Below are 17,952 nucleotides of genomic sequence, written 5' to 3' on the forward strand. Positions count from 1 at the left end.
GGCTTATTGGGTATTGTGCTCAAGGAATCACTATTGTGAGGTCCAGATTTTAGTGACTTCCAATCAGGCCCACTTCAATGACAAAGTAAGTCCTTTGTAAATGTAAATGCGGGCTATTGTCAACGAAGGACATCAGTACTGAAAACTCTTTTTGAATATTTAATGGATTTCACAGTACTAAACATAAATGCAGGCATATGTCATAGGACAAACCTCACTCAATCACAATTTTTTTTTCTTGCAGGATCCTATGGGCATTGTATTCCTACAGTTTATTGTGTTTAAAAAAAAAAAAAAAAATCAAACATTAAACCAACCAAAAGCCTATCACAGCCTTCCTACTGAAGCAAGCTGGGAAACGGGGGGGGAAAAATCTATTTTCACATCTCTTTTTGCAACTGAGAGTCAACATGTGGTTAAACATATTATGTGTAATAATTTTCATTATTATCATTATGCATAACAATTATCGTTATTGAAACTACAAGTTTCCATGTTGCCTCAAACCTTTACTGACATAATTTAGTGAAATAGATGTAAGGGGGAAAAAAACAGTATTTTCACAGATCACTAATGACTACACAGGCACATCTACGACATTCAAATGTACACTTCATCCAATCCAATTATTCTAATGATTTACTACCTATTTTCAAGTTAGGGTTAGCTGAGGGTAACCTAGGTTTACCATAGCTTACACGGTTGTGCCGATAACTGAAACGTAATTGCAACAGCAATGTTACAAAATATAACACATAACTTTGTTTTTTTTGGACACGAAACGGGGGCCATATTTTTAAATTTTGACCACCTGGCTCCTCACTGTGTGGCGCTGATGACAAGTTGTACTTATGTGGACAATGTGCATCTTCAAACTTCACATTCATGGGAGTTTTAGCCCGCCTTAAGCAACACAAGGCTATGCCAATTTTATCAAATGACTTGCTTCAGTTCGCCTTATGGGTGTAGCTCTCCTGTAGTCTTCCCTTTCACACTTCAACCAATCAAAGAGTACTACACTTAACTCGTAGTATACAGTGCAAAATGGAAAGACAGAAAGCTGTGGGTTAAGTTTAGACTTTTGTCAGGGATTCCATCCATCTTCAGGAGCTACAGAATGTTTAATGCAACAGTGAAGCGCAGTAAGGCTACTCTGACACATTTAAAACTGGAAAAGAAATCCCAACGCTGCTAACACGCTCTTCTCAAACATACAAAGGAACCACAACATTGACTGTTCAATGGAAACCTACACATTTTGCACTTGCTGAGAAATGCTAACAGGTCACACCCAACGGCATTGTACAACTGTTTGGGTGGTTACATAGCATTGTAGCAAAGCTGACAGAATATAAATCTGATCTGCACACTTACATTGTTTAGGTAACATTGTAGCAACATTGACAGAATGCACCACCATATAACAAACTCACATTGTTTTTGTACTGCTGTACCACTGATAGAAAGTACACCCAAACAACACACATTGTTTATGTAACACTGTGGCAAGGTTGACTGAATGTAATGCATTATTTGGGCGTTAACTATAATGACATCACTCGACAGACGGGTAGAAATAATTGGATAGCGCAGTCAAACTTGAATGTTTTCTTCAATGGACAATTCTACAGATCACTGAGAATACCATATTAGAGAGAATACCTCCGAGGAGGCGTTTATAAGAGGTGGGCTCACCGAACACGGCCACCTTCTTCTCCGTGCGGGTCAGCAGGTATCTGAACAGCTGCTGCGTGTACTCGCTCTCGGCCACGGGGCGGTGGAGGCCGTGCACGAAGATCGCGGCCCCGCTGTACGCCTCCAGGACCGGGCTCAGCAACCGCTGCAGGAACGTGAAGAACTCCTGGTGCTCCGCAGACATGCTGACCTGCAGCGATCGGGAAACGGTCGCGGTTAGGAGCGAGGTCGGGTGTCGGTCACCTGGGGCGGTCGGAAGACAGCAAGGTTTCCGGTCGTGTGTAGAAGGCCGGGGGCACAGTGCTCGGCTGGGCTCCTCTCAGAGATATAAGTGCAGTGGTTCTCATTAAACTACTGAGCCAGAGCCTTGAACATGACATGCAGGGTTTTACAGTGAAGCAGCCAGCTGAACCTAATCAGTACCCAATGGTACATACACAGTGCATAACTAAAACTAGAAATACCGCCACGCGGTTGTATGCCTCCGCCAACCAGTAGCCAGTTTGGATGTAAAATGTCATCACTTCATCATTTTATCCTATTAGACATTTTTGTGAAACTTTGTCATAATTAGCATATGAACTCTTGACTTATAGCCAAAAACATGATTTGTGAGGTTACAGTGACCTTGACCTTTGTCCTTTGACCACCAAAATCTAATCAGTTCGTCCTTGAATCCAAGTGGATGTTTGTGCTAAATTTGAAGAAATTCCCTCCAGGCGTTCCTGAGATTCACAAGAGAATGGGATGGACGTGAGTTCACAGTGACCTTGACCTTTGACCACCAAAATCTAATCCGTTCATCCTTGAGTCCAAGTGGATGTTTACAATCTACACATAAAACCCCAACCCCAGCTTTTTTTTCTGAACACTGTGAATTCTTATGTGCCAGTCTTGCCTGGTTCAACCCTCAAGGGGAGAGATGACCTCACACCAAATTTAGTGGGGCATTTATGAGTTCCTTTTGGCTTCCTCCTGCATCCATGTGTGGTCAGGAACTATAAGAGCCAGCAAAAAAACTAAATGATGCTGGTGTTTCATATCCTTGTCACTTTTAGAGCACAGGGCAGGGGCATAACTGTCACTCCAGAGGGTAATGTGCTTGTGTGACATGTAAGCAGTACACTCAAGAACAAAAATGCATATAAATGCAGGTAATTTTGTCCCCTCGTACAGCAGCAGCCATTTCCTATTTGTGTTTGCAATGAAATGAACACTGTTGAAAACAGAAATGTTTTTTTCACCAATTCAACAACTACCTAATTTCAAATGCCCATTTTTACAACTTTCAATGTGGAATTAGGCTCCATCGTACAGTAGCACTGAGACAGCCCTTATTAGGATTCTTAGTGAAATTCATAAAAACACATATTTAGGAAATATTGCCATATTTGAACATATGGATCCGAGTGCTGCATTTGAAACTGCTGATTACACAATATCATTAGACAGACTATTGGATTGGCAGATTATTGGTCATTTTGTCTCTGAAAGAGCCAGACTGTCATGTGTCATAATCAGTGCAAACTGAAGTAAGATGCTTTGAGTTATTATGTATGGATTTAGGACCCTCACTGCAGGAATAAAAAAGGAGGCTAAAAATTAAAATACACCTTGATTCCCTGTCTCTGAAGACCAGGATGGGAAATTTGGTGTTATTATATATTCTAATCTCACCTTTAACACCCACAGCAATAGCATTACAATTTCAGTTTTTATCATCTCAAAAATATAATGAGTAATAAGAGACTTCATGTCCAAATCTGACTTTTAAAAGCTGATATCATCCCTTTATTGCAACTAGGCTAGACTACTGCAATGGTTACTACAGCTGATCCAGAATGCTGCTGCCAGAGTACGACTAAGAGAGCAGAACACATTATACCAGTCCTTAGATCACTGCATTGGCTTACAGAATAGATTTTAAAATCCTTCTGTTTGTCTATAAAGAAAAAAATGACTTAGCACAGTACATCACTGACTTACATTTTGGGTATGAACCATCCAGGCCGTTCAGTACATCAGGGAAGGGTCTGACAATTGTTACCAAGGTGAAACAAAAACTGGCAAAGATGCTTTGAGTTATTATGTATGGATTTAGGACCCTCACTGCAGGAATAAACTTCTGGATGACCTGAGACATACCCTAACGCTCACTTATTTTTAAAAGCAGGCTCAGGACAGTCCTATTCTCCATGACATGGCACTAATTTATTTGAATTTATTATCTATTGATTTTTATTATGTTGTTTTAAAATCACCTGTATTTATTTTTTGATCATTACTGCAAATGTTTTTAAAATTTTAATTTTATCTAATTTCATTTAGTCTTATTTCTATGTCACCTTTTCTTTTCCTCTATATGCTTTTGTGGGGAATGAGTTGTTTATTTGTCCTGTAAGGACTTTCTTAGAGGGCAGCAGTTTATTCTTTCTTTTAATGTTTTTTTTTTTTTTTTGTGAAGCACATAGAATTTTTCTTTTGCATGAAATGTGTTATATTAACAAAATTAGCCTTTACCAGTGGTACACTACTGCATCCCGTAAATGCCTCCAGAGCAGTCAGTTCAGGTGCATTATCATCTCTGAATGTAAGAGAGGACAAACACTGTCAAGGATTTCCTATTGACTGACAACAGCAACAAGTATGTTCAGCCAGTTTATTCCAGTTTTGAATGCCATGGCAACGCCCCATAGGGTGTGTTCTGTGCTCTTTTGTCTGTTCAAAAAAACTGAAAGTAAAAATATCAGAGTGAGGGACTGTGTCTGTAAAATGGCAGCAAAACCTTTGATTCCTGAGGATGATCTCTGTTGCTCTGTATGTTGTGATATTTTTAAAGAGCCTGTTCTCCTGAAATGCAGCCACAGCTTCTGTAAAATATGTCTGCAGCAGTACTGGGAAGAGAAGAGCTCTCGAGTATGTCCTATCTGCAGGAGAAATGCCTCTATGGAGGATCCTCCTGTAAACCTGGCTTTAAAAAACATTGTGGAGTCCTACTTAATGCAGAAGTCTATAAGGGAAGCTGCAGGCAAGAGTGATGATCACTGCAGTCTTCATGGGGAGAAACGTTTATTCTTCTGCGAACATGACCAAGAGCCTCTTTGTGTCGTCTGTCAGACTTCAAAAAAACACAGAAACCACCCAGTCTGTCCAGTGGAAGAGGCTGCGTTGGATCTGAAGGTAATTTATTTTAAATGACATCTATTTCATATTCTCAAGACACAATCAAATATGTGTAAAATGTCTCTGTGTAAAACATTCAGTTCTGACAGACGGCTGTGGTATGAGGTCTTGTAAATACAGTCAGTCTGGCCTCCACTTCCACTCGCAAAGACAGCAACAGGAACAAACCTGCTGATCAGGCAAAAGCAGGAAGAGGCAGCACTGTACCTAAAAGTGTCGTTTCAGCCATTAAAACATCACATATTTCACACTTTCAGTAGAAGGCTTTATAAGTAAAATGCTAGCATGCTTAAATTTTGACAGACAGTTGTGCTTGGAGGCCTTTTTCAGAGAATATGGCTCCAAACATGAACACTGAAATACGCAGAGCCATTTTAGAAATATGCAATAATGATGTGTCAAATTATTTGTACTGACAGCACAAATAGAGATATCACGTTACCTTTAATGTAATAAAGGTCCAGACCTAATAAAACTATTGTTATATACATTGTAATGTGCTGGGGGAGAGAACTGAGGAACAACCAGGAAGTACAGAAGTCCACAATGACTGTGGTGGAGACGAGCTACACATATGCGCAAGAGAATCTTGTACTAAAAAGTTAAATCAATTTTATAAATTTTATGCATAAACATTTCTTGCAGTCTGCTATAAATTATATGAAGTACAACCCAGTAAAAGTTATTTTGTAATAATCCTGTACATGCTGAAAAATTGATGAAAGACTGGTTTACTGAACACGCATAACATAAAATGGTGTGTGTGGCAAACAAGCCTGCCACAGGCCACCAAAGTAGCTTTCCAAGGGGCCCTCCAGCACAGAGACACAGGGTGATGATGTTCAAACTGTCCACGTTTATTTACGAGGGTGGCAAGATGTTACAGCCAACTGAGCAGATGTAAAAACTGTCATGACAGAGGCTTTCCTCGTGTGAGTGGGGATGGCAGATTTAACCTGTGCGCACTGATTGCCTCACTATGCACAGGTGCAGCCACTCCTGTTCCCGGGTCCAATTAGCCTAGCCAATTATCTAATTCTTAACCAATTATCCAATTGGCCAGGTCCAATTAGCTTGACCCAGGGCAGGTGTGGCTGCTTAAACCAGCCATCCCCACCCCACAGTGTGCTATAAGTATGTTTCACTGACTTTGACTTGAGTTGTAGAAGGCTGTTTTCCCTGCCACATTTCTCATGTACTAAATAAGTTATGCTGACCATTTCTTGAATTAAAGCATTACCGTGCCAGTTGTGTCTTTCTGTGAGTGATAACTGATTAATTTAACTCCAGGAGAAACTCAAGCCTGCACTTAATCTCATTAAAGAAAAACTGAAGAGGTTTACTGATGTTGAAGAAGAATGTAAGAAAGCAGCAGAACACATCAGGGTGAGTAAAGCATTTAGGAATACTTTACTGCAACACAAAAACACAAAAACATTATTTTTTGGTTACTACTGCATGTGACAGGCATATCAAACACACTGGCTCCCATACATAAATAACAAAACATAATTCCACTATTCATGTTTACAAACGTGTGTTTGAATTGCAGAGTCAGGTCCAGCACACAGAGAGGCAGATAAAGGCAGAGTTTAAGAAGCTCCGCCAGTTCCTGCGAGAGGAAGAGGAGGCCAGACTAACTGTACTGAGGGAGGAAGAGCAGCAGAAGAGTCAAATCATGAAGGAGAAGACTGAAAACATCACAGGACACATCTCCACCCTCACAGACAAAATCACAGCTATAGAGAAGGCCATGGATACTGAAGACACCTCCTTTTAAAAGGTAGGCGCTTGATTCACTGTCATTAAAACTCAACAAACAGTTATTTTAATGTGCTGGTTCTTGGTTTTTGACAGTATTTGGCTGCATTCCAAAGTTCCCTTGTTCCGCACAAATGCAGCAGTGGCCTAATATAACAGTGTTAGACTCGGAGTACAGGAGTTCATAGAGATGCATCTGCTCATTTAAAAATGTCGTCATGCATGTTTCTGTGTGACAAAATCAGACTTGGTGTGAATTAAGCATTTAGTCTATCAGAAGCAAGAATGAATAATTTGTGAATTGTTAATGTGATTCAGTTTGGGCGCGTTTGGTGGGATTAGTGTTGGTGAAATCAATCGTAATGTTGTGTGAAGATGCAGATCTTTGCACATTTTAGTTGAAAAGTATCAACACTGCATGGGAAGACATGTCCTGTATAATTTACAGAAAGCTTCATTTTCACCACAGATCTATCTTTGACCATTCTTTTCTCTGTAATAGTAATTGGGGTGTCAGGTTGGGATGGCAGGTATGCCATCCCGCCAAGTTACGCCTTGGCGGGGGCATGCCCCATACGTATACAGCACCGAGAGTTTGGCACTTTTCAGGGTTCCCCACAGAAATAACCACAACAGCCACAGACACTCAGCCCTTAAAAAACATTAAATTCTGTACATTCTGACCCCATTTCAACAAACAGATTTCATAAACAACTTCACATGTCCACACAATAAAGCCCCAAACTAAGAGGATTTTGCGTTTTCTCCTTCTTCTTATTTTTCCTGCCGCCTATCCCACTAACAACATGTCTCCCCATTGGACACTTTACCGACACCAGCCAAATCTTCACCTACACGGCCCAATCAAAAACTCGCATACACACGCAAAATACCCATACCTTTTTATTCTGAAACATTTCTGGTTTAAACAGCTAGTCTGCTAGTGGCCTTGTGGGCAAGGTTGCAGTCTTGGGAACATGGGGTCCTAGGTTCAAGCCCAACTAGGAACATGTTTCTGTAACCTGTTTTTACCCTCACTAATAATTGTCTACTACTTCTCAATCATTGCTTTTGCACCATATCTACCCACCGTTCACCGAACGTATACACTGCATTATGACCTGCCGTCTGCACATTCAGTTATTATCTGGCTACAATGTTGCAAAGCCATATGGACTCAACGGGAGCTCTTCTATGCTTATTGGCCTGTGTTCTTCTTTAAAACCACGGACAGGTTTGCTAATGATATTTCACGCATTGCATAGCTATGTCATGGTGCTGCAGGATGCAGCAGCAGAATCCTCCGGTTGAAGGATTGAATCCCGCCTCGTCCTCAAGCAGATTATTTCTTCTTTTACACTAACGTTTTCTTACGCTTTTATATTTTCTTTACCAAAACTCACCCACGGCCACCCATATGCATTTCTTGACGGCAAATGTATTCCTTTTATTAAAAAGTTACACCAGTTCACCGCTGTGCCATTTCTACTAACTATATTTCTTCACTTGGCTACCATACAAAACCTTTTTATCAGCAAATGCCACATTTCTACATTCATGTTACCTTGCCCTGTTGTCTGTCTAGCCACATACAAACAATTACTACGTATCTACGTTCTGCAACTCCCCATTGAAACATTACATTTAAAATCATGACTCACTCATTATAACTACTACTACTGAACACGAGAAGAGCACATCAGTGCAATAGATTTCACACATTACTTAACCCTCAACTTTAACAATTAATGCTTTATAGAGACTGTTATATATACGGTTCGATTAGGAAACTAAGCTTGCTCATGGTCACTTCATTTACTTCGCTCTATAGTCTGTGATCATGTCATCCTTCACCTACATGCCCATTCTGCTAAAAACATATTGTTTCAACTGCGCAATTTCATCATTTCATCCTAATTTCTCTCACACTGTTGTTATTTTCTCATATTCAATGCCTCTTTTCCGGTTCTAGCTTCGCAAAACAGCAAAGAGGATTCCCACCTGCAGATAAGCCTATCAAAATGCCTTATAAACCTTACAAACACTAAAAGTGCATCGCCACGAAATAACAGACAACGGAGCAGGGCAGCAGGGTACACAAATTGCGACCTAGGGAGCTCTAATTCTATGGATTTGCTGATTTTTTTCTCAATCAAGGCTCGTTGGATGGCATCAAATCCGTGAGTACATACACTGCCCATATTTCACCTGCGTTTCTGATGCGTTTACACTTACGCCACCACACCCTTTGTCACAGCCACTGTTTTACATATATAGCAAACTGAAACTGCTAAACAGTACACGCTCATCAGACTGTACAAATTCACACAAGAATAGCCATAATCCACAACCGTTTCTTACAGGGTCACTTCGCATTTCTCATTCTCATAATAAAACGCTTTGCAAAAAGAAGTGATATCTCATATCACTTGGCATTTTCAATGTACAAAAATGCCAAGTTACTCACACATACAAGACCAGTCCAGGCCTGCCATTAAAAGTATTGATATCAAAATGAGGCCAAGTTACGGTACTACAAACAATATAGGCTATCTTGCCTCACCGAAATTAAATAAGATGTATTCCAAAGCAATGCTACCCAATATTTCCTCAATTCTTTCAAGTCACTTGGCCCTGTGTTTTGTAATCTTACCATTTTACAATGTCATGCAAACTTTGTGTCAGATCAAAGTGTCAAATATTTCGAATTGCCTCATGAAACACATTGAAATTAATGTACAAAACTGCTGGTGAGTAATTACAGGAAGCATATTTCTCCAGAAAACATATGTTTATACTTGCTTCTGAACTGAATTTGAGTACATGGACAAGTTATTGTATATTTGCTATGTACAATAAAAACTGCATGTAAAAATATTGTACATACATACATAGAGAACTTCTTTATCCCCATGGGGACATTTCCCTCGCAGCATGTTACATTCACATTTACAAACACACACTTATACCAAGAAACATACTATCATTCACGCAACAGAAAGACTGGGCAGCGAAATACATACATACCAATACAAATTGGACATATACACGCCTATTCAATCAATCTTGACTGTGAGAAAGCCATCCACACATATGTTTGGCCTGTCCATGTAGTTCATGCTTATACACACAGGGCCAAGTGACTTGAAAGAATTGAGGAAATATTGGGTAGCATGCTGATGTTCATTGTTTTAATAAACCAGGAATCACACCTATGTGGAAGTTTCTTATTTCAAAATGCTTTATATGTCCCTCATTTACCCAAGTTCAATGCAATTCAACATTATTTGTATAGCGGGTTTTACAGAAGAATGTCACAAAGATGCTTTACAGAGTAGCAAGGCAAGAGACGGATTGTTTCCTTAATTTTTAGTTATCTGTACATTACAGTACCTTCATTTATGTGTGTATACTGTTCAAATCTGCATCATGTTCATTAGCATGTTTCTTGTTTTTCACATTGTTACTTTTCTCTCATAATGGTTTCTACTGAATACTTTTATACATGCATCTTATCACAATTATGCTGTTATTGTGTTTTTTCAGAGCTACAAGAACATCAAGGAAAGGTATGTAGACACTCACCTTTTCATCTTTTTTGTTTAAGTCACTTCAAACCCCAAATCTTGAGTGACTCCTGCTTGTCATTACAGAGCCCAGTGCACACTGCAGGATCCAGAGCTGCTCTCAGGGGCCCTGATAGATGTGGCCAAACACCTGGGAAACCTGAAGTTCAGAGTCTGGGAGAATATGCAGATGGTGGTGCAGTACAGTGAGTATCTGGGGCAGCCGGTGAAATTATGTTTTTTGCATGTATTTAATGAACAGAGGAATCTGAAGAAACAAGCTGTATTCTGAAATGGTGCTAAAGATAAACAATACGGAGTCACCCAGTCTCAGTTCCCTCCAAGTTTAGGAAGGTCTCATTGCTCTTCTCTCAATTTGAAATTAGAACCCAGGCAAACACAGAATTAGTATTATATATAAAACCTAATTAATAATATGAATATAATATAAATTTTTTTAGCTGTGTGAATTGAATTTTGAAATGTGTTAGTTGATTTATTCATTTTCATATTCATTTCAAGTATGAATCACTTTAACTACAGTATATATGAATCTGAATAAAGACATGTTTTCAATGTACAAAAATGCCAAGTTACTCACACATACACAGCACTATAAGTCATTAAGACTTGCAAAATCTAGGCCTGCCATTAAAAGTAATGATATCAAAATTAGGCCAAGTTACAATAAACAATGTTTATATTTATCTTAGCTAAGACAAATTAAACATTTTTTATGTGATACTTTAATGTGACACTTAAAAGTTTGAATGACCACATTCCCTTCAAATGGTAATATGAAATAATGCAGGGCCAAGTTACTTAAATAATTTAGGTGGTCCTGTGGGTAGCACTGTCGCCTCACAGCAGGAAGGTTCTGGGTTCGAATCTCTGCTTGGAGTTTGCATGTTCTTCATCGCGTCCATGTGGGTTTCCTCCCGTAGTTCAAACACATGCAGGTAGGCCGATTGGAGACCATAAATTTCCCATAAGTGTGAGTGAATGGTGTGTCCCCCCTGCGATAGATTGGTAGCCTGACCAGGGTGTATTCCTGCCTCTCGACCAATGCATGCTGGGATAGGCTCCAGCAACTCTCGCGACCCTGCTCAGGATAAGCAAATGTAGATAATGGATGGATGGATAGGTAGCAGCATTGCTTTGGAATACAGCTTAATTTGTGTGAGCTAAAATGACCAATATTGTTTCTTGTAACTTGGTGCAATTTTGATGCCAATAATGATAGGTATAGATTTGAATGATGACTTATAGACAGTGCTTTGTATGTGAGTAACTGGGCATTTTTTGTATGTTGAAAGTGTGTTTTTCTTCAGATATCATTTCTTTTGTACTGTGTTTGTTATGAGTTAGTGATAATAGTAATTCATGTAAATGTTGGTTGAGAGACATGCATACACATACACATGCATTTAAACACACATTCTAGCTGACAGAAACGCATATGGATTCAATCATTTTCCCTTTAAAATGAATGACAAATAAATGAAAGTGTATTTCATATTTTTCAATGGAAGCGTTTGTAATGGGCTATTGTACATAACTTACAATTTTTTGTATGTCGGTAGAGGATATATAGAGCTAGCTAACTTGAAAATTAAAAAAGTGGCGTTGCAGTGTAGTCATGGTAGCCTAGTTAAAAACTATTGAACAGTAGATATGGCAGAGCGATGTATTTGACATTGTCACTTTTTAAGAAAATAGATATACATGCCGTGAAGAAGTCATTATCCTGTGTCAGTTTCTATACGACCGGTAACATTACCTACCGGACCGCAATGCAGCGCTGATAGGTAGCTAACATTACACTCAGTCAAAATACCGAAGGCGGAACTGTGTAAAGCGTGGGTATATTTATTCTGTAGTTGTATACATAATAATATAAATTACTTTCCCACAAAGATTATTGAGATGCAAAAATATAGTTTCAGTGTTTTATTTTTAGTTTGAGTGAGAGGTTTTTATGAGTCCGAGGTGGGGTTTGAACGCAGCCTGTTGCTCATCCAAAAGTGTCCCCGAGAAGCTACTAGTGAAGAATATATAGATAGATAGATAGATAGATATACTTTATTGAACCCCGTGGGGTAATTTGTCCTCTGCATTTTGACCCATCCTAGTTACTTAGGAGCAATGGGCACCCACATTGCAGCGTCCGGGGACCAACTCCAGTTCTGAGGCCAGTGCCTTGGTCAAGGGCAACTGCAGGAGTGCACCTAACATGCATGTCTTTGAGCGTGGGAGGAAACCGGAGTACCCGGAGTAAACCCACGCGAACACGGGGAGAACATGAAACTCCGCACAGAAAGGCCCCAAGCGGAGATTCGAACACATAACCTTTTTGCTGTGAGGCGACAGTGCTAACCACTGTGCCACCGTGTCCGCCTCTGTTGCTGTTTTAAATGAGTGCACTGTTATATATGTCCAATAGGGAGACATATATTCTTTTTGGGCCTGGAGTATTTGGGATGATGTAATCAGGCAGGAAAAAGAAGGAAAAAACGCAAAATCCTCTAGGTTTGGGTGTTAGAAGTTACAGAAATGAAAGTTTTTAAGGGCTGAGAGTTTGTGGTCATTGTGGTTATTTCTTTAGGGAGCCCTGCAAAGTGCCAAACTCTCAGTGCTGTATTTGTATGGGGCACGCTGCCCTGCCAAGGTGTGACTTAGCAGGATGGCATACCTGCCATCCAAATTCATAATTCTTATTATTTGTATATTTCCTTTGTATGTGACCTAATCTAAATAGAGTATTTGAAATGTTTCTCTTTTCTCAGACTTTTGAATATCTTTCCTCTTGAAATTTCAGCTCCTGTGTTTCTGGACCCCAATACTGCATGCCCCTGGCTTTCTCTCTCTGATGATCTGACCACTCTGAGATTAGGTACATACCAGAAATATCCTGACAACCCAGAGAGGTTGAGCTACCATATGAATGTGCTGGGATCTGAGGGGTTTATCTCAGGAAAACACCACTGGGAGGTGAAGGTTGGGAATATATCTAAGTGGGATATAGGAGTGGTGAAAGAGTCCATCAATAGGAAGGGACAGATGACACTCAGCCCAGAGAGTGGATTCTGGGTCTTAACGCTGAGGAATGGTAATAAGTACGTTGCATCTGGAGCTGCTGGCCTCACACTGAAGAGGAAGCCCCAGAGCATCAGAGTGCAGCTGGACTATGACAGGGGTGAGGTGTCCTTCTTCGACTCCAGTGACATGTCACTCATTTACACTTTTAAAGACACATTTACTGAGAGAGTGTTCCCATTCTTCTCATCCTATGTGAACAAAGATGGTAGGAACGAAGGATCTCTGCAAATATGCCCAGTTAAAGTTTCCATAACAGTGATGTCATCCCAGTGAGCATTTTCTTTTCTTTCTTTTTTTTTGGAAGAAGAGGTGTAGGAATTTTGGTTGTTTCTAATCTGCTTCAGCATGCCTGGTTATTGACTTGATCTGGGGCAGACTAGACATGTGAACTGATCAAAGGGTTGATGGCCTACCAGAACCAAATGGGAGGCACACGCACAGAGGCCTATCGCATTTGGTCAGTGTGATTGGCCTCAGTATGCATGAATGTTGATTTAGGATGGACCAGCTGGAGATGTGGAAGTACAAAGGGGGGTGTTTTAATAGCCTATCAGAAGAGAGCAGGCATGCATACAGATGTAACAATAACCGTTTGGTTACCTTGTCGGTACATTTTGTTCTGGTAGAGGAGTATAAAGCTGGTGCTTGAACAGCACTCTGTTGTAATTGACCAGCCTTGCTTTGACCTGTATGTTTCCTGCAGTAACAGAGACTATTTTTGTTCTTAATATAAAATGTTATTGATCAAAACTTTGGAACTATAAATGTAACTTTACAAAGAACCACATTTCTTCACACAGATAGGGTACTATAGGGGAAATTCACTTAATAATTGTAATCATTTTTTCTTCATTATTATTTTATGAACTGAACATGCATTTGTTTTAAGTACAGGCAAGCAATATCTTTTTGGTTATCCTTTGATCTGAATCATTAGACAAACCTTAATTTCATATGTTTATGCATAAAACAGATGCACTCTTGTGGTTAAATCAAAGGCATGATTGATGTCAATCAAATACCGGATTGATGTCATTCCTGTCTAGTTGGGTTTTTAAGGTTATGTACAGACTTGAAATGTCAGCATCATGAGCTCTTGTTAGTTTTAATCCATCAGTCTCCTGTGATATTTTCAGATTTTACTTTGCAATTCACCCTGTCAGCTCCATGCTGCAGGATTTACATCTGAGCCATCAGTAGCCTCACCTGCAAACCTGCTGTTGTTCTAAAACTCTTTTCATCCCTTTTCCTTGATTGATAATTATCACATGAGAATTATTACAATAATAAAGCATAATGAAATAATTGGCATTAGCAAGTAATCACAAAGCTTTCTCTGATTGTATCTCTCATAGCATCACTATGTGTCCCACTCAGGGAGTTTTTCTTTGCCACCTTCTCTCTAGGTTTGCTCTTGTGGGTGTTTAGGCCAGGGTTTACTGTGAAGTTTATTGTGACAAATGTGGATTTGATAGAATTCTCTTTCATCATACCGTGTTAGAGAATTTAAATCACAAAAAAGGATTCCAATGTGTCAAAACAACATAATTATTTTAAAGAATAAAGTATTTTCAAATAAAATTTTCAAAATAAAAATATGAATATTTTTCTTTAAAATAATATTTCAGTATTTTCTCAATTCTGGCATGAATTCAAATTGTTGGAACATTATCATCTCTGTGCACCCAGTGCCTTTTCTGGAGTTCATTCTGTGAGAACGTTCACTCACACATTTGATTTTTTGTTAATTAAATGAATCTTGGGAAATAGAAAACAACTAAAACATGTTGCTATTTGTGTTAGTCTGTATTATTTGAATAAATATATAAATCACTGCTTTTGCATAATGTGTCTAGGTTCTGTATTGGTGTGCTGGGGGATACTTGGGGAAGGTGGGGAGTCAAGTGGGCAGTGTGGTAGTTTTCCCTGGGCGACATACTGTATATTCATAGAAGACTTTTCAGCAACATATTCTGAAAGAAATATGACATTTACGATGTATGATATTTAGGGTGACAAACACTGTAACAAAAACATTTATGTACAAGCAACATACCTTAAATTTCACATCTACCAGGTGGTACAGTGGGTAGCACTGTCGCCTCACAGCAAGAAGGTCCTGAGTTCAAAGCCTTAACCTTTCTGTGTGGAGTTTGTATGTTCCCCCTTTGTCTGTGTGGCTTTCCTCCCACTGTCCAAAGACATGCAGGTAGACCTATTTTGGAGACTCTAATTTGCCCACAGGTATGAGTGCGTGAATGGTGTGTTTGAGAAGGCCCAGAAAGCAAATGAATCACCTTCAGTCCAAAAACCCCTTAACTGCATCTATTAAATTACAATAAATTGACAGCTCTTTCAAAATTAAATAAATCTTAAATCTTAATGAGGAGATAACAAATCAGCCGTGTTTCTATGACATTTGTGTCAGTTATATTATATGAATAAGTGTACTAATCACTGCTTTCACATACTTTGTGCAGGTGCTGTATTGGTGGGCTGGAGGATATGGGTTTCACAGGGACCGTTTGTGAGCTCCGCTGGATATTCGCACAGCGGTTTCATAGACGCGGTGGGGAAGGTGGGTTTTCAAGGGGACAGTGAAGCAGTTTTCGCTCTGCGACATATACTCATAGATATAGGCACATATTCTGGAAGAATATGAAAACATTATTTATATTTAGGGTGTGACATACACTGTAAAAAATACCATAAAACCTTTTTGTGTGTCTACCCGTAATTTTTTGGTTTCGATGGATTTAGTGACATCTGTGGTCACAACAGTTTGTTTTCATACTTCAAATTATAGAGTTACATTACATTACATTACATTACAGGCATTTAGCAGACGCTCTTATCCAGAGCGACTTACACAACTTTTACATAGCATTTTTACATTGTATCCATTTATACAGCTGGATATATACTGAAGCAATGCAGGTTAAGTACCTTGCTCAAGGGCACAACGGCAGTGTCCTTACCCGGGAATCGAACCTGCGACCTTTCGGTTACAAGTCTAGTTCCTTACCCACTCTGCTACACTCCGTTAAATTATAAATGAAGCTACACCTCCAAACAAAGTGGCATGGCTTGCTTGGGTGTGCAAGCCTAGAAACAGTGAGCAATGTCATCCAACACAGAAATATTGAGCAACATACCAAACCTAATTTTAAAGTGTCAACACGTGGTCACATTTGATCATTTTTTGGCAAACTGTGAGAGACAACAACTGCGACAAATAAGGGAGCTATAGTAAGTATAAGTATGATGTATGTAGATACACTCACTTTCACATTTTTTTTTATCCACAACTCCGTAAAAGCAAGAAAAGGAGGAGGTTACATTCGGTACTGATGTTAGGCTGTTAGAACTGTGCCTTCTGATTGTTGGGGGTATCCATTTTTTTTAGTCACTTCAGCTGGTGGGTTATTATCTGAAGATGGTGTTCTTTCCATTGATTTTTCAGCCATTTTGAATGTGTAGGCCTATGCAACCCCAGCCAGCTTTGTTTAAAAACTTTGCACTGCCGGTGCCTCTCTTTCTCAGTCTTCTCCTTTGAACAGATAGCATCGATCCTGGGGGAGGGTCCCCGATTTTAAGCACATGCACGTTCTGCGGATGCATCATCAAATCTGTATACGTAGCGAGAATTTTGCACCTGACACAACCAGTGGAAAACAGCATACAGAAGAGCAATTTACAAACGCAAACACACTGAATCGATATTGCTACAAAAATGCCACTTGAGAAGGTATCAAATATATCATTTTTTTAAATAAGAAAAAATGATGGACTGAAACTTTAAGGCTCATATAGTTCTCATGAGGATCTCATTATGTATTCCATAGTATATTTTAAATAATTTCCATTTAAATATTATATAAATATAATAGAACACAATAGAATATGCTTGTAATGTTATTTGACCCGTCGCTGTAGTTTAACACATTTGAAGAAGCAGAGGTGGGTAACCCGACTTCAAAGAGTAAAAAGACTGACCATGTATTTGCTCCACCAACATGCACTAAACCAGCTGATTACAATCATTAGTTCTCCTATCATGCTGTAAAGTTGTGCTAATTAGAATCAGCTGGTTTAGTGCATGGTGGTGGAGCAAATACATGGTCAGTCTTTTTACTCTTTGAAGCCGGGTTACCCACCTCTGTGAAGAGGTGACTCACCACATTAGCTGTGGAAACGCAAGCTAATGTAAGGTGCCAGGAGCAGTAACATTAGAGTAATGTAACGTATAACATTATAGATTGAGCTTCAGAATAAATATTAGTTAACAGAAACAGAAATAAACTCTGGCGCTCAGGTGGTTCCTTCAAAACTGCCCACATCTACAATTGTCTTCTATTGTCTATTCACACACAACCACGCACGCACGCACACACACTACTATAGTAATGTAAATATAAATTAGGTCTACATACAAATGTATATTTACCAGAGGGACGTAAAGATCCACTGGATCTATCTGGATGTCTGTCTTTAAACTGCAAGAAACCCCGCACATACACCAAACGGCGCATGGAGGTCACCAGCCGTAAGAAACCAAAAATTGTCACATCAAAGTCACTACTGGAATGGGATTCATTTTATGTTATCTTGATTATCTGACTCACAGTGACAACACAGTGTTTTAACC

At 39.4% G+C, this 17,952-nt stretch overlaps 2 protein-coding genes across 2 annotated transcripts; both read left to right on the forward strand.

Moving 5' to 3' along the window:
• Positions 1-4,503: 4,503 nt before the first annotated feature.
• Positions 4,504-8,644, forward strand: LOC118217938 (E3 ubiquitin-protein ligase TRIM21-like). Its single transcript, XM_035400187.1, has 4 exons — positions 4,504-4,875; positions 6,169-6,264; positions 6,431-6,661; positions 8,612-8,644. The coding sequence occupies exons 1-3, from the start codon at positions 4,642-4,644 to the stop codon at positions 6,656-6,658; spliced, it is 558 nt and encodes a 185-aa protein (XP_035256078.1). The 5' UTR covers positions 4,504-4,641; the 3' UTR covers positions 6,659-6,661; positions 8,612-8,644.
• A 1,745-nt stretch (positions 8,645-10,389) lies between these two features.
• Positions 10,390-14,607, forward strand: LOC118217087 (zinc-binding protein A33-like). Its single transcript, XM_035398889.1, has 2 exons — positions 10,390-10,411; positions 12,964-14,607. The coding sequence occupies exons 1-2, from the start codon at positions 10,390-10,392 to the stop codon at positions 13,575-13,577; spliced, it is 636 nt and encodes a 211-aa protein (XP_035254780.1). The 3' UTR covers positions 13,578-14,607.
• Positions 14,608-17,952: the final 3,345 nt, after the last annotated feature.

This window comes from Anguilla anguilla, chromosome 2 (genome assembly GCF_013347855.1).
Source record: "Anguilla anguilla isolate fAngAng1 chromosome 2, fAngAng1.pri, whole genome shotgun sequence".
Taxonomy (NCBI): Eukaryota; Metazoa; Chordata; class Actinopteri; order Anguilliformes; family Anguillidae; genus Anguilla; species Anguilla anguilla.

Excerpts from the sequence above, each read along its gene's own strand:
- LOC118217938 (XM_035400187.1), top strand. The coding sequence starts at position 4,642 with ATGGAGGATCCTCCTGTAAACCTGGCTTTAAAAAACATTGTGGAGTCC. Across the intron at positions 4,876-6,168 it reads AGGCTGCGTTGGATCTGAAG|GAGAAACTCAAGCCTGCACT; the intron begins GTAATTTATTTT and ends ATTTAACTCCAG. Across the intron at positions 6,265-6,430 it reads AAGCAGCAGAACACATCAGG|AGTCAGGTCCAGCACACAGA; the intron begins GTGAGTAAAGCA and ends TTTGAATTGCAG.
- LOC118217087 (XM_035398889.1), top strand. The coding sequence starts at position 10,390 with ATGCAGATGGTGGTGCAGTACA. Across the intron at positions 10,412-12,963 it reads GCAGATGGTGGTGCAGTACA|AGTATTTGAAATGTTTCTCT; the intron begins GTGAGTATCTGG and ends TAATCTAAATAG.